This window comes from Eleutherodactylus coqui, chromosome 2, assembly GCF_035609145.1.
Source record: "Eleutherodactylus coqui strain aEleCoq1 chromosome 2, aEleCoq1.hap1, whole genome shotgun sequence".
In the NCBI taxonomy this organism is placed as follows: Eukaryota; Metazoa; Chordata; class Amphibia; order Anura; family Eleutherodactylidae; genus Eleutherodactylus; species Eleutherodactylus coqui.
In genome coordinates this window covers 50,763,657-50,781,174 of record NC_089838.1, presented here as the reverse complement: position 1 = coordinate 50,781,174, position 17,518 = coordinate 50,763,657, and the positions used below count along the sequence as shown (strand labels likewise).

The following is a 17,518-nucleotide window of genomic DNA, read 5'->3' as shown; positions in this document are numbered from 1 at the left end:
ACGTTGTCCCCTTCTTGTCTGATGTAGGTTTCTGGCTGCTCCACAGTCCTTGTTCGTCTTTGTCAGGTTTTTCGTTTCATAATGCACCAAATGTTTCCTATTGGTAGACGGTCTGGACCGCAGGCGGCCGGTTCATCACCCGGACTCTTCTGTGAAGTCATGCTGTTGTGATGGAGGCAGTATGTGGTTTAGCATAGTCTTGCTGATATATACAAGGCCTTCCCTGAAAGAGACATTGTCTGGATGGAGCATATGTTGTTCTACAACCTCTATACATGGCTCAGCATTGATAGTGCCTGTCAGGATGTGTAAGCTGCCCATGCCATAGGCACTAATGCCACCCCATACCACCAGAGATTCAGGACTGGGCTCTGATAACAAGCTGTATGGTCGCTCTCCTCTTGAGTCGGCAGGACATGGCATCCGTGGTTTCCAAAAAGAATGTCACACTTTGTTTCATCTGACAACAGAACAGTTTTCCATTTTGCCTCAGTCCGTTATAAATGAGCTTTGGCCCAGAGAAGACACCGGTGTTTCTAGATTGTGCTAATATATGGCTTCTTCTCTGCATGATACAGCTGTAACTTGTATTTGTGGATTGTACAGAGAACTGTGCTCACAGACAATGATTTCTGGAAGTATTCCTGAGCCCATGCAGGGATTACATTACAGAATCAATGGCTAAAACTATGTTTGGTAGCAGCCCCCATGCAGGTCAGAGGTAGTGCAGTGTCCCAGACTCTATCGATATCAAAAATAACGGTTTGGACAACACACACTTGTATTTTGAATGCACATAAAAATGTATTTGCCAGTCCAGATGTTCACATAAAGTTTAGGCATCTGGACTGGACTGTTATGTGCATTCCGAATGCAAGTGTGTGCTGTCCAAACCATTATATTTTTACATCAGAGAATCACGCCTGTATATAATGCAGCACCGCCGGAGGGCTCGTAGATCTCCAGCATCCAATATTAGTCATAAGCCTTGTCCGTCGTGCACATGAATTCCTCCACAGTCTCTGAATCTTCTGATGATATTATGTACTGTAGGTTGGAGCATATTCAACGTCTTCACAATTTCTATGTTGAGGAATATTTTCATGAAATTGTTATACAATTTTAGATGCAGTTTTTCACAGATCAGTGAACCTCTGACAATCGGTGCTTCTGAGAGACTCTGCCTCTCTAACATTCTTTTTATATGCAGTCATGTGACTTAGTAGAAAATTGACCCTTCAGCTGTTTTTCATTAGTATCACCTACTTTTGCAGCTTTTTGTTAACCCTGTCAACTTTTGTGAGATGTGTTGCTGCCATCAATTTTTAAATTAGTTCATTTTTTAAAAATGAAATTAAAAAATGTCTCATTTCCCCCTTCTGATTCCCCTTCTCATTCACGCATTGGAAAACCTTGTCTAGGTATCTGTAGCTCTGTGTGGACTGAGCATTCCACTGCATGAATAGAATGCCAAAAATATAGTAAAGACTGACACAAAGGCTGGCCAGATAATAGGAGGGAGGGGACAGTGCAGATTTAGATGTCATTTAAGGTTTGGGGGATGCTTGGTAACAATCAGTATGGGCACTGTAAATAGTTATGGGCACTGTAAATAGTTGTTTCCAAAGTGGAAGATCACTTGTCTAGAAACCATCAGCAAGGAGGCCAACAGCTGTAGATGTGTCCACAAAAATTTTCACTGTGCTAGATGATGCTCATCTGTACTCCTGTATTGGGAGGGCAGTTCTTGTTACTCACCATCCAGAAAAGTGTCCCAGTGGCAAATTCAGAGTAATGTTCGATGGTGGAGAGGACGCTGAATATCAGACAGATGAGGACGAGGAGGAACCTGTGAGAGACAAGACAGATGGGGACAAGCTTATACCCAGTGCTTAAGGCCTCTTTCACACAGGCTACAAAACGCATGTATGTGAGGCCGTGGCTTCCAATTGCTTCTTTCAGGCTACAAAACATGTGAAAGAGGCCTTATAAAGGGATGCCATCAGTTTACAATGACAGGTACATGTACAAAGTGTTTGGGCTATGTACTACTACTCCCAGCATACACAGAACGGTTGTACTTAGCCTTCTCCACATGGCTGGTAGAGCAGGAGAGGTGAGTAGAGGGGGCCACAATGACCACATGGCTGATGAGAATCATTAATTACATATAAGTGCTGCTGAAATTGTGCATCTAAACCCTTCATGCGTGATACTATCTACAGAGCTGCTGTATCTAATCCTATCCTGTGTGATACTGTCTGCTGGGCTGTGTATCTAATCCTATCCTGTGTGATACAGTCTCAGAAGCGCAGTAACTGTGGAATTATTACTTTTGGCAACCAGTCAGATTTGTGCTTTCATTTTGGGAGATGCACTGCAGAGATGAGAGTTGCGATCTGATTGGTTGCCAGGCATATCTGCTTCACCCTCATTCATGACACCCGCTGTCTGTGAGTTACAGCCACGTGGATTCGCTCCTCCGGGCGATGAATGGCGGGAAATGGATGAAAATCATTGTGCTTACCGTTCAGCGCAGATCTCCATAGGTCAGAACTGGTCATTATTGGTCATCCGACAAGAAGTAATTAGAGTGAAGTATTAATGAGGAAGAGACGTGTGACTGGTGGGGTTAACCCCTGCACCCCTGCGTACACCTTGTGAATGGATCCAGGACTCTGTGGGCCAGGATTAAGATTTTCCCACCAATTAATGAGCAGACAGCTGGGATTACAGGTGGGCGCTGCCAGAGCGGGCAGTGAGTAAGTTGTGTGGGGCACAGGGCTGCAAATACGTATGAGAGGCATACAGATAGGTTAGAGAGCTACAAGATCACATATTAGATATCTCGGTGTAAGGAGTAAAGCAGTGTAGGTAGGTAGGTTAGATGGGTATAGGAGTATTAAAGAGGGGCACAGGAAGGTTAGATGGGTATGAGAATGGTAGGGGTGCACAGGTAGATTAGATGGGCATAGGAGAATGGTAGAGGGGCACAGGTAGGTTAGATGGGTATAGGAGTATGGAAGAGGGGCACAGGTAGGTTAGATGGGCATAGGAGTATGGAGAAGGGGCACAGGTAGGTTAGATAGGTATAGCAGTATTTTAGAGGAGCACAGGTAAGTTAGATAGGTATTGGAGTACATTAGAGGGGCACAGGTAACTTAGATTAGCATAGGGACACATGAAAGGGACACAGGTAGGTTAGATGGGTATAGGAGTGCATTATAATGATACATATAGGTTAGATCGATAAAGGAGTACATTATCATGGCATGGGTAGGTTAGATTGGTATGGGAGTACATTGGTGGGGCACAGGTACGTTAGATAAGCATAGTTGTATGATAGAGGGGCACAAGTTGGCTAGATGGGTATATAGTGAGTGAAAAGAGAGACAGGAGTTTCTATCTTGGTCTTCTTATCCTGCTGACTATGCCAATTTAAAACTGGTGACAGATAAAAAATATGATGCTCCTATTACCGAAACTGGTGCATCAGTGGCTGCTGTCAACTCAATCATTGTTCTTCTGTCAGGGCGGATAGAGGCCCTGAAATACTTCTCAAAGTAACTCTGGGACATCATTGTAACTTTAGACTGCATGTCCATTAGACATTGGGCATCTTTATTTTCGAAGTGGGCCAACAGAATGGGGCATCCAGCAACTAGGTTTTCTGGGCCTTGATCCCTTGTATCCCCTGTGCTATGCCCCACTACCACAAGGGACTCTAGTTTAACCTGTTCTTCAGTTAAATCATTATCTCCTACTATACTATTATCCTCCCTCTAAAATTGAGTGAAAAACCCTAATTTGTAGATTGCCAGCATCAGTGGTCTCACCATAAAAAGCCTTTAATATCTCAAAGACTGCTTCCAAAGTCCTAGACTCTTGTTCTGGTGTTACTAACAGAGTGCATCTTCCTCTAGGGAACTGAGGGCTAGTTCAGGTCGAAGCTCTGGGGGGACATTATACAGTCTCACAGTCCTCTCCAGCCTTAAATTCTCAAAGCCCATTAAATATCTCCCACTGACAAGACTATCCTAGACGGTCCACCACTAGCAGCACTGGACTTCACAGCCATTACACCAGCAATTTCCATTTTGGTCATCATATTCTACCGACTATGCCACTTTGGTGACAGGTATGGAATATGACGCCATAAATAAAAAGGCTTTACACAGGGTGATCAAGGGAATAAGACCTTACTGAAAATAACACTTCTTTAAGGATAATTAGTATTCAAACAACTTTGAACAAGCTAGACTGTTTTGTACTACAGGTAGAAGAAACAATATATTGTGACAATAGGGGATTAGTCACACTAGGATTGCCATCTTTTCCTTATAAGATGGGTGGCACATACACAGAAACTCAGTCCAGCTTCTTCAAATATGGCAGTTTTATTTCTTTTAGGCATAGCCATGTTCTCGAAGTTCAACACAAAAATAATACCTGCCAGTCTGGCCTCTATCTGAACACTAGTAGTCACTCTCACTACAAATAGGCCTAATGCCAAAACTTCACAATTCATAATATAGTCCATTGCCATGTATTAGCTGATCCCATCAGCATGTCACATCAGACTTTGGAGTTATACTGGAAGCCCAGGAGTCAGAAAATCAGAAGAAGCCACAAGCCCTCTCAGGTGCCTCCTTATTGACAAGACTTTTATTGAGCCCACACACTGCGCACTAGGTGGCAGCACAGCCGATCCTCACTATTCCTGTTCTTCATGTGCAAATAAATGAAAGTAAGCACCATCCACAGTGCATAGTAGAATAAAAGAGGACCTTATTCCCCCAGGTCCATGACAGCGATGTTTCAACCTTTACTGAGATCTTTGTACAGGAGTACAATAGAGGGGCAAAGTTAGGTTTAATGGGTAAAGGAATATGGTACAGTGGCACAGATAGGTTAGAGAGGTATAGGGGTACATTAAAGGGGCACAGGCAGGTTAGATGGGTATAGGAGTATGTTAGAAGGGCACATGTAGGTTAGATGGGTATAGTTGTACAACAGAGGGGTGCGGGTAGGTTAAATGGCTATAGGAGTACATTAGAGGGGCACAGAGAGGTTAGAGGGGTAGAAGAGTACATTAGAGGGCCACAGGTAGATTAGATGGGTATAGGAGTACATAAGGGCACAGGTTGGTTAGATGGGGATAGAAGTATGTTAGAGGAGCTCAGGTAGGTTAGATGGGTATAGAGGTGTACATTAGGGAGGCACAGGTAGGTTAGATGGGTATAGGAGTACATTAGAGGGGGACAGGAAGTTTGGATGGGTATAGGAGTATGATAGAGTGGCACAGTAGATTCGATGGGTATAGGAGTATGTTAGAGGGGCACAAGTAGATTAGATGGGTACAGGAGTATGATAGAGAAGCACAGGTAGATTTGATGGGTATAGGCGTATGATAGAGGAGCACAGGTAGATTAGATGGGTACAGGAGTATGATAGTGGAGCACACGTAGATTAGATGGATTTAGGCATACAATAGAGGGGCACAGGTAGATTAGATGGATATAGGAGTACATTAGAGGGCCACAGGAGTATGCTAAAAGGGGACATGTAGGTTAGATGGTTATAGACGTACAATAGAGGGGTGAAGGTAGGTTAGATGGGTATAGGGGTACAAAAGAGGGGCACAGGTAGGTTAGATGGGTATAGGAATACATTAGAGGGGAACAAGTAAGTTAGATGGGTATGGGAGTACATTAGAGGGGCACAGGAAGATTAGATGGGTATAGGTGTACATTAGGGAGGCATGGGTAGGTTAGATGGGTATAGGAATACATTACAGGGGCACAGGAAGATAAGATGGGTATAGGTGTACATTAGGGAGGCACAGGTAGGTTAGATGGGTATAGCAGTACATTAGAGGGGCACATGTAAGTTAGATGGGTATGGGAGTACATTAGACGGGTTCAGGTAGGTTAGATGGGTATAGGAGTACATTAGAGGGGCAAAAGTAGGTTAGATGGGTATAGGAGTACATTAGAGGGGCACAGGAAGATAAGATGGGTATAGGTGTACATTAGGGAGGCACAGGTAGGTTAGATGTGTATAGCAGTACATTAGAGGGGCACAAGTAAGTTAGATGGGTATGGGAGTACCTTAGAGGGGCACAAGTAAGTTAGATGGGTATGGGAGTACATTAGAGGGGCACAAGTAGGTTAGATGGTTATAGGAGTACATTAGAGGGGAACAGGTAGGTTAGATGGGTATAGCAGTACATTACAGGGAAACAAGGAGATTAGATGGGTATATGTGTACATTAGAGGGGCACAGGCAGGTTAGATGGGTATAGGAGTACATTAGAGGGGGACAGGTAGGTTGGATGGGTATAGGAGTATAATAGAGTGGCACAGGTAGATTAGATGAGTATAGGAGTATGTTAGAGGGGCACAAGTAGATTAGATGAGTACAGGAGTATAATAGAGGGGCACAGGTAGATTAGATGGGTTAAGGAGTATGATAGAGGGGCACAGATAGATTAGATGGGTACAGGAGAATGATAGTGGAGCACACGTAGATTAGATGTATTTAGGCATACAATGGAGGGGCACAGGTAGATTAGATGGGTATAGGGGTACATTAGAGGGGCACAGGAGTATGTTAAGAGGGGACATGTAGGTTAGATGGGTATAGGCGTACAATAGAGGGGTGAAGGTAGGTTAGATGGGTATAGGGGTACAAGAGAAGAAACAGGTAGGTTAGATGGGTATATAAGTACATTAGAGGGGCACAAGTAAGTTAGATGGGTATGGAAGTAAATTAGAGGGGCACAGAAAGATTAGATGGGTATAGGTGTACATTAGGTAGGCACAGGTAGGTTAGATGGGTATAGGAGTACATTAGAGGGGCACAAGAAGATTAGATGGGTATAGGTGTACATTAGAGGGGAGCAGGTAGGTTGGATGGGTATAGGAGTATGATAGAGTGGCACAGGTAGATTAGATGGGCATAGGGGTATGATACAGGAGCACAGGTAGATTAGATTGGTAGAAGAATAGGATAGAGGGGCACAGGTAGATTAGATGGGTATATAAGTATGATAGTGGTGCACAGGTAGATTAGACGGGTACAGGAGTATGATAGTGGAGCACAGGTAGATTAGATGGTTATAGGAGTATGATAGTAGAGCACAGGTAGATTAGATGGGTATAGGAATATGCTGGAGGGGCAGAGGTAGATTAGATGGGTACAGGAGTATGATAGAGGGACACAGGTAGATTAGATGGGTATAGGAATATGCTGGAAGGGCACAGGTTGATTAGATGGGTACAGGAGTAGGATAGAGGGCCACAGGTAGATTAGATGGGTTTAAGAGTATGATATTGGAGCACAGGTAGATTAGATTGGTAGAGGAATAGGACAGAGGGGCACAGCTGGAATAGATGGGTATAGAAGTATGATAGTGGCGCACAGGTAGATTAGACATGTACAAGAGTATGATAGTGGAGCACAGGTAGATAAGATGGTTATAGGAGTATGATAGTAGAGCACAGGTAGATTAGATGGGTATAGGAATATGCTGGAGGGGCACAGGTAGATTAGATGGGTACGGGGGTATGATAGAGGAGCACAGGTAGATTAGATGGGTTAAGGAGTATGATATTGGAGCACAGGTAGATTAGATGGGTTTAGGAGTATGATAGAGGCGCACAGGTAGTTTAGATGGGTACAGGAGTATGATAGTGGCGCACAGGTAGATTAGATGGGTATAGGAATATGATAGAGGGGCACAGGTGGAGAGGCAGAGAGTTCCACAGTCTCACTGCTCTTACAGTAAAGAACCCCTTTCTGTGTTGGTGATGAAACCTGCTTTCCTCCAAACGTAGCGGATGCCCTCTTGTTACCGTCGCAATCCTGGGTATAAACATGTCCCCTCATGTATTTATACATAGCTATTTGATCACCCCTTAGCCGTTTTTTTTTCTAGAGTAAATAATCCCAATTTGGATAGCCTCTCTGGGTATTCCAGTCCCTTCATTCCATGTATTAGTTTAGTTGCTCCTTTTTTGAACCCCCTCCAGTACTGTAACATCTTTCCTGAGCATCAGTGACCAGAACTGTGCGCAGTATTCCATGTGAGGCCTGACAAGTGCCTTATATAATAGAAGAATAATGTTCTCGTCCCTCACCCCTATATCTCTTTTGATGCACCCTAAGACTTTATTAGCCTTTGCAGCAGCTGACTGGCATTGGTTACTCCAGTTCAGTCTACAATCCACTAGTACCCCCAGGTCTTTTTCCATATCACTTTTCCCTAGCAGTACCCCACTTAGTGTATATTGGTGACATCCGTTTCTCCTGCCCATGTGCATAACCTTACATTTATCAACATTGAACTTCATTTGCCATTTTTCTGCCCAAGCCCCCAGCTTATCCAGGTCCGTTTGTAGCCGCACATTGTTCTCCGTTGCATTGATTATATTGTATAATTTTGTGTCATCTGCAAATATTGATATTTTACTATGCAGTCCCTCTATCAGGTCGTTGATAAATATATTAAACAGAATGGGGCCCAGTACTGAACCCTGTGGCCCCCCGCTAGCGACGGGGGCCCAATCAGAGTACGAACCATTTATTACCACCCTCTGCTTTCTATCATTGAGCCAATTCTTTACCCAATTACACACGTTTTCACCCAATCCGAGCTGTCTTATTTTATATATTAGACTGTAATGCTAGAGGGGCACATGTAGATTAGATGGGTACACCAAAAGCCTTTTGCGTATATATATATATATATATATATATATATATATACATCTGAGGGGTGTTGTGGGTATATATACCTGAGGGGTGCAGAGCCCACAGTGTAGGTACGTATATTTATATACATCCAAGGGGCGCAGAGTCCATGTTGTGGGTATATACATGTGAGGGGTGCAGAGTTTACAATGTAGGTATATATATATATATATATATATATATATACACACACACACACACACACATACATCTGAGGGGTGCAGATCCCTTGTTTAGGTATATATATATATATATATATATATATATATATATATATCTATCTGAGAGACGCAGAGCTCTTGTTCAGGTACAGCTGTGTAGGGGATTAAGAGGGAATCGTCCGTATATCATAGGTTGGGGGTACAGGCAGGAATGTGGGGTGCCGATGACTGGGAGCTGAGTGGATCTGCGCTGTGTTAAGTACAGGACTCGGGCCCTGGCTGTGTGTAATGTTAGATTAGAACAACTGTAACCTCTAAATAAAAGATGAAGAGATCAGGACACGGCTAATCCGAGCGGCGCAGTGTGTCACGGTGAGGCATATGACATGCAGCTTGTTACACGCACATCGACAGGCCTATAACATGCCACCGACATGTGACACGGAGCCCTGACAGACATGGAGAATGCAAAACAGGCAGATGGGAAATGTGCCTTGGCCTCACGCCCGGCGTCTCCTTCTGCAGATTCTCCACTTGCGTAATTTATACATACAGCATATCCAGACATGGCCATAATATACCTTACTAGCTGCTATACCCGGCTTCACCCGAGTTACTTTGGTCTAGGTGTTTACCTGTTGTTTGCAAAGAAAAATTTATGAAGTGGTGGTTACTTCAGAGGAACCAAGGAAAAAAATCTGTATACACATAGAGGAGCGTTAAATTCTCCTCAGACTGCATGTACCAATGTCCCTCTGCAGAATGTGCCACCCCTCCCACTCTCCTCACTTTTTACCCTTAAACGTAACGCCCCCTTTTATTCAAATTTACCCCCAGACTGGAAGTTGCAGCAGCTTCTTAGCCTTAAAGGTATGCTCCATCCCTGCAGTCCATGGCTGATTGCTTATGTACTTTACAGCCTTTCAGTATATGCACAGAGGTCAGTTATATTCTCCTCAGTATATACACAAAGAGGTCAGTTATATTCTCCTCAGTATATACACCCAGAAGTGAGGTAGATTCTCCTCAGCATATACACGTAGATATGAAGTAGTTTCTCCTCAGTATATAAGAATGAAGGTAAGCTAGATTCTCCTCAGTATATACACATAGAGGGTAGGTAGATTCTCCTCAGTATATACACATAGAAGTGAGGTAGATTCTCCTCAGTATATACAAATGAAGGTGAACTAGATTCTCTTCAGAATATACACATAGAGGAGTGCTAGATTCTCCTCAGTATATACACATAGAGGTGGGGTAGATTCTCCTCACTATATACACATAGAGGTGGGGTAGATTCTCCTCAGTATATACACATAGAGGTGAGGTAGATTCTCCTCAGTATATACACAGAGAGGTGAGGTAGGTTCTCTTCAGTATATACACATAGAGGTCAGTTAGATTCTCCTCAGTATATACACAGAGAGGTGAGGTAGATTCTCCTCAGTATATACATAAAGAGGTGAGGTCGATTCTCCTCAGTATATACACATAGAGGGGAGGTACATTCTCTTTAGTATATACACATAGAGGTGAGGTAGATTCTCCTCAGTATATACATAAAGAGGTGAGGTCGATTCTCCTCAGTATATACACATAGAGGGGAGGTACATTCTCTTTAGTATATACACATAGAGGTGAGGTAGATTCTCCTCAGTATATATACATAGAGGTGAGGTAGATTCTACTCAGTATATACACATAGAGGTGAGGTAGATTCTCCTCAGTATATATACATAGAGGTGAGGTATATTCTCCTCAGTATATGCACATAGAGGTGAGGTAGATTCTCCTCAGTATATACACATAGAGGTTAGGTAGGTTCTCCTCAGTATATACACATAGAGGTGAGGTAGATTCACCTCAGTATATACACATAGAGGTGAGGAACACTCTTCTTACGATACACACATAGAGGTGGGGTAGGTTCTCCTCAGTATATACATATAGAGGTGAGGTACATTCTTCTCAGTATACACACATAGAGGTGGAGTAGCTTCTCCTCAGTATATATACATAGAGGTGAGGTATATTCTTCTTAGTATATGCACATAGAGGTGAGGTAGATTCTCCTCAGTATAGACAGACAAAGGTCAGGAGGTAGATTCTCCTTATACATAAAGCACTACAACTCTCAACATGGCCATAATACAGTCCTATTATACCATACACATAGAGCACTACAACTCCCAACATGGCCGTAATACAGCCCTAATATACCCTATACATATAGCACTACAACTCCCAACATGTCCATAATCCAGTCCTATTATACCCTATACATATAGCACTACAACTCCCAACTTGTCCATAATACAGCCCTACTATATATTATACAAAGAGCACTACAACTTCCAACATGGCTATAACACAGTCCTATTATACCCTACATATAGAGCACTACAACTCCCAACATGTCCATAATACAGTCCTACTATATATTATACAAAGAGCACTACAACTTCCAACATGGCCATAACACAGTCCTATTATACCTTACATATAGAGCACTACAACTCCCAATATGTCCATAATACAGTCCTATTATACCGTATACATAAGGCACTACAACTCTCAGCATGGCCATAATACAGCCCTATTAAACCATATACATAGAGCACTACAACTCCCAGAATGGCCATAATGCAGTCCTATTATACCCTATACATAGGGCACTACAACTCCCAACATGGCCATAATACAGCCCTATAATATCCTATACATAGAGCACTACAACTCCCAACATGTGCACAACACAGTCCTATTATACCCTATACATAGAGCACTACAATTCCCAAAATGGCCATAATACAGCCCTATTATACCCTATACAGAGAGCACTACAACTCTCAAAATGGCCATAATACAGACTTATTATACCCTACACATAGAGGACTACAACTCCCAACATGTCCATAATACAGTCCTATTATACCCTATATTTAGGGCACTACAACTCCCAACATGTCCACAGCACAGTCCTATTATACCCTATACATAGAGCACTACAACTCCCAAGATGGCCATAATACAGTCGTATTATACTCTATATATAGAGCACTACAACTCCCAACATGTCCAAATTACAGTCCCATTATACCCTATACGTAGAACACTACAACTCCCAACATGGCCATAATACAGTCGTAATTTACTCTATATATAGAGCACTACAACTCCCAACATGGCCATAATACAGCCCTAATATACCCTGTACATAGGGCACTACAACTCCCAACATGGCCATAATACAGCCCCATATTACCCTATACATAGAGCACTACAACTCCCAACATGGCCATAATACGGTCCTATTATACTCTATACAGAGAGCGCTACAACTCTCAAAATGGCCATAATACAGTCTTATTATACCCTACACATAGAGCACTACAACTCCCAACATGGCCGTAATACAGCCCTAATATACCCTATACATATAGCACTACAACTCCCAACATGTCCATAATACAGCCCTACTATATATTATACAAAGAGCACTACAACTTCCAACATGGCTATAACACAGTCCTATTATACCCTACATATAGAGCACTACAACTCCCAACATGTCCATAATACAGTCCTACTATATATTATACAAAGAGCACTACAACTTCCAACATGGCCATAACACAGTCCTATTATACCTTACATATAGAGCACTACAACTCCCAATATGTCCATAATACAGTCCTATTATACCGTATACATAAGGCACTACAACTCTCAGCATGGCCATAATACAGCCCTATTAAACCATATACATAGAGCACTACAACTCCCAGAATGGCCATAATGCAGTCCTATTATACCCTATACATAGGGCACTACAACTCCCAACATGGCCATAACACTGTCGTATTATACACTATATATAGAGCACTACAACTTCCAACATGGCCATAATACAGCCCTATTATATCCTATACATAGAGCACTACAACTCCCAACAGGTGCACAACACAGTCCTATTATACCCTATACATAGAGCACTACAATTCCCAAAATGGCCATAATACAGCCCTATTATACCCTATACAGAGAGCACTACAACTCTCAAAATGGCCATAATACAGACTTATTATACCCTACACATAGAGCACTACAACTCCCAACATGTCCATAATACAGTCCTATTATACCCTATATTTAGGGCACTACAACTCCCAACATGTCCACAACACAGTCCTATTATACCCTATACATAGAGCACTACAACTCCCAACATGTCCAAATTACAGTCCTATTATACCCTATACGTAGAACACTACAACTCCCAACATGGCCATAATACAGTCATAATTTACTCTATATATAGAGCACTACAACTCCCAACATGGCCATAATACAGCCCTAATATACCCTATACATAGGGCACTACAACTCCCAACATGGCCATAATACAGTCCTATTATACTCTATACAGAGAGCACTACAACTCTCAAAATGGCCATAATACAGTCTTATTATACCCTACACATAGAGCACTACAACTCCCAACATGTCCATAATACAGCCCTAATATACCCTATACATAGAGCACCACAACTGCCAGCATGGCCATAATACAGTCCTATCATACCCTATACATATAGCACTACAACTCCCAAAATGGCCATAATACAGTCGTATTATACCCTATACTTAGGGCACTACAACTCCCAACATGACCATAATACAGCCCTATTATACCATATACATAGGGCACTACAACTCCCAACATTTCCATAGTACAGCCCTATTATACCCTCTACATAGGGTACTACAACTCCCAACATGGCCATAGTACAGCCCTATTATACCCTATACATATAGCACTACAACTCCCAAAATGTCCATAATTCAGTCGTATTATACCCTATACTTAGGGCACTACAACTCCCAACATGCCCATAGTACAGCCCTACTATACTTTATACATAGGACACTACAACTCCCAACATTTCCATAGTACAGCCCTATTATACCCTATACATAGAGCACTACAACTCGCAACATGTCCACAATACAGCCCTATTATACCCTATACATAGGGCACTACAACTCGCAACATGGCCATAATACAGCCCTATTATACCCTATACATAGGGCACTACAACTCCCAACATGTCCATAATACAGCCCTATTATACCCTATACAGAGAGCACTACAACTCTCAAAATGGCCATAATACAGTCTTATTATACCCTACACATAGAGCACTACAACTCCCAACATGTCCATAATACAGCCCTATTATACCCTATACATAGGGCACTACAACTCCCAACATGTCCATAACATAGTCTTATTATACCCTATACATAGGGCACTACAACTCCCAACATGTCCATAACACAGTCTTATTATACCCTATACATAGGGCACTACAACTCCCAACATGTCCATAACACAGTCTTATTATACCCTATACATAGGGCACTACAACTCCCAACATGGCCATAATACAGCCCTATTATACCCTATACATAGGGCACTACAACTCCCAACATGTCCATAACACAGTCTTATTATACCCTATACATAGGGCACTACAACTCCCAACATGTCCATAATACAGCCCTATTATACCCTATACATAGAGCACTACAACTCCCAACATGTCCATAATACAGCCCTATTATACCCTATACATAGGGGACTACAACTCCCAACATGGCCATAATACAGCCTTACTATACTTTATACATAGGGCACTACAACTCCTGTCATGTTGTATTGGTCCGTGAACTACTCAGTGTTTATGTTTATATATGTATTCGGTGCGCGTGTTTTTTTTTGCGCTAGTATTCACTGCATTTTTTTCATTTAGGCAAAAAAACTGATGCCACAATATTTTCCCTGCTGGTTCCTGGCAACATGCGTAAAAACTTGCGGGCAACTGTGTTTTTAAGTGATCCCATAGACTTTAATGGGCAATTTCGTTCAGTTACAACATGCTACCATTTTTTTTTTATGCATGTAAAAATGCACGTCTGAATAACTCAATGCAAATCTATGCTGACGATATGGTGTATGTAAAAATATGTGCGCAATACGGACCCAAAATACGCCCTTTGTGAATGAGCCTTCAGAGGGCGTTCATATGGCAGAATTGCCACGCAATTTTTAGCACAATTTCCACCTCTAAAAAACACGTAAATTCCGCATGCAGATCCGCAACAAAAACCCCCCACTTTTTTAGAGACAGAAATTTGCGCAACATTCAGATGGGAAGGAATGACGCCGCAACTAAATTCGCAGCTGTGGATCTATACCAAAATCTGCAGGTCAAACTGTGGATTTTGATCCAAAATTGCAGGCAGGTTTTACGCCATTTTCAATTTTGCTTCAAAATCCGCAGGCAGCCTGCAGGTTTTGGCGCAGAATTTATCGCGGCTTACGGTGCATCATACAGCGTACTCAATCCCTTACTCTTTTAGTTCAGCTTATACAGCGTAACAACCTCTTCAGCTGTGTGTTTTCCTAATCACTGACAGCAAGCAGAGATCTTAAAAACAATAAAGAATTAGAGTACAAAGTTTAATGGAAACTTTTAGAACTTTCCGTTCTAGATGATAATTGGCGCATTGGCTCTAGTAAATGACAATGAAGCGATATAATGTATACAGGCGTCCCGCTAATGTCACATGATCTACAAAGCCTGCAGCCAAATGCCATAAGCTCTTAATCACTGCACCATCCTGCCGTTATAATCTATCACACTCTTACTTGTGCCCGTCCACAGGTGCCAAGTCCAGTTGATGGCAGTCTGTTGTTTGTTGATGGCGCCAATGACAGATGCTATGTGTGGTCATGTAACCTACAAAATTTGCTATGCTCCTTTTTTTCTATAGTCACTGACCCCTTATAACGGGGTAGTGAAGGTTCTGCCATTTATTTCTCTCTCCCTTTGGAGACATCCCATTGTGTATTTCTTCACTTCTCCTGTGGAGGCACTGCAGGAGTATCAAACACCAGCTACTGGTTTTCCCCACAGATTACAGCTGATCCTTGGGGGTCTCAGCAGTCAAAAGCCCACCAATAGCACTTTAATGGCTTCTTGTCCCCAACGCTCTTATAATCTCCTACTTGTGAAGAGATTGTCATTACAGTCGCTGCAAACTGTCAGTAAAACCGCAGCTCCTCGGCGCTCAGCCGCTTCCTGACTTTCAGAGCTGTGAACAGAGCGTGCATTAAATCTTAATATGTTTCCATTTCTGTAAAGGATCCTGAGAGGTTAATTACATAAATTAAAGAGTCATTGACCCCAAAAAGAGAAGCCTGCTGTTAATTTATAATGTGCCATCTTAGTAGATGTCAGCACCATACTGCAAGTACCTGCAGCTGACACTAGGTGGAGCTCACAACACAGTGATTTCTACACCTGAGTACATACAGTACTCCCTATATAAATCAGCATACAGTGAGCTTCCCCTACTGGTGGCTGTATAAATACTGTATGTAGTGAGCTCCCTCTAGTGGTGGCTGTATAAATACTGTATGTAGTGAGCTCCCTCTAGTGGTAGCTGTATAGATCTGTATACAGAGAGCTCCCCCTACTGGTGGCTGTATAAATACTGTATGTAGTGAGCTCCCTCTAGTGGTGGCTGTATATATCTGTATACAGAGAGCTCCCCCTAGTAGCGGCAGTATTAATAGTTTATGTAAATAGCTCCCTTCAGTGGTGTCTGCATAAATAGTGTATGTAGCAAGATCCCCCTAGTGGTGGCTGTATAAATCAGCATACAGTGAGCTTCCCCTACTGGTGGCTGTATAAATACTGTATGTAGTTGAGAAGGTACAGGCTCATAATATGGAAGAATCTGTCTCAAAATGGCCGCTAGATACAAAATGGAGCATTAAAAGATGTAAATAAGCTTGTGCGTAGTGAAACAATAATTCAAGCAGAAATAACTTTAGAGCATGAGATTCGGTGCAATGTCTAATGATTTGTTTCTATTCATCCGAGAACATTTGCCTGGTACAGTCGCTATCAGAAGAGACTCCCCCACGTCCTGAGCTTTTGGAAAAGAGCAAATCGTGCTGATAAGACGCTGCGATCATCCAAACTCACAAGGGAGGACGGGATAACGTCCTGGAGTAATAATCATTTGAAGGACATTTCACATAGATTCTCTCACTATGCTGTAATGTTTTGGTTTTTTTTTGTTTTTTTTTAACCCAATGAGATTAAAGCCGTGACTAATGACGTATTCCTTTCCTGTATTGAGAAACGCTATGAAAAGTTAATAAAGATTCAGAGTACGCACGCATTAAGCAGAGTGAGCTGTATATCTGCCGCGGCTCAACTCTACGTATCTGTGGGAACTAATAACTATAAATTATATAGTTTTTGGCCTCCTTGATGCATCCAGGTACGAACTAATTTGGAACCCAAGGCTTGAAAGGTTAATGTGACCGGTCATGTGTAACGGTCCTTAACATAGTGAGCTCCCTCGAGTGGTGGCTGTATAGATCTGTAAACAGAGAGCTCCCCCTACTGGTGGCTGTATAAATACTGTATGTAGTGAGCTCCCTCTAGTGGTGGCTGTATAAATCTGTATACAGAGAGCTCCCCCTAGTAGTGGCAGTATTAATAGTGTATGTAAAGAGC

At 42.3% G+C, this 17,518-nt stretch overlaps 1 protein-coding gene across 2 annotated transcripts in view; it reads right to left on the bottom strand.

Annotated features, from left to right (window-relative positions):
* Positions 1-17,518, bottom strand: part of LOC136611353 (potassium voltage-gated channel subfamily KQT member 1-like) — a 65,874-nt gene that overhangs the window by 37,553 nt on the left and 10,803 nt on the right. For both annotated transcript variants that reach the window (XM_066590879.1, XM_066590880.1), the window contains exon 3: positions 1,759-1,849. In XM_066590879.1, coding sequence (XP_066446976.1) covers positions 1,759-1,849 — 91 coding nt within the window. The remainder of the gene's footprint in view (positions 1-1,758; positions 1,850-17,518) is intronic.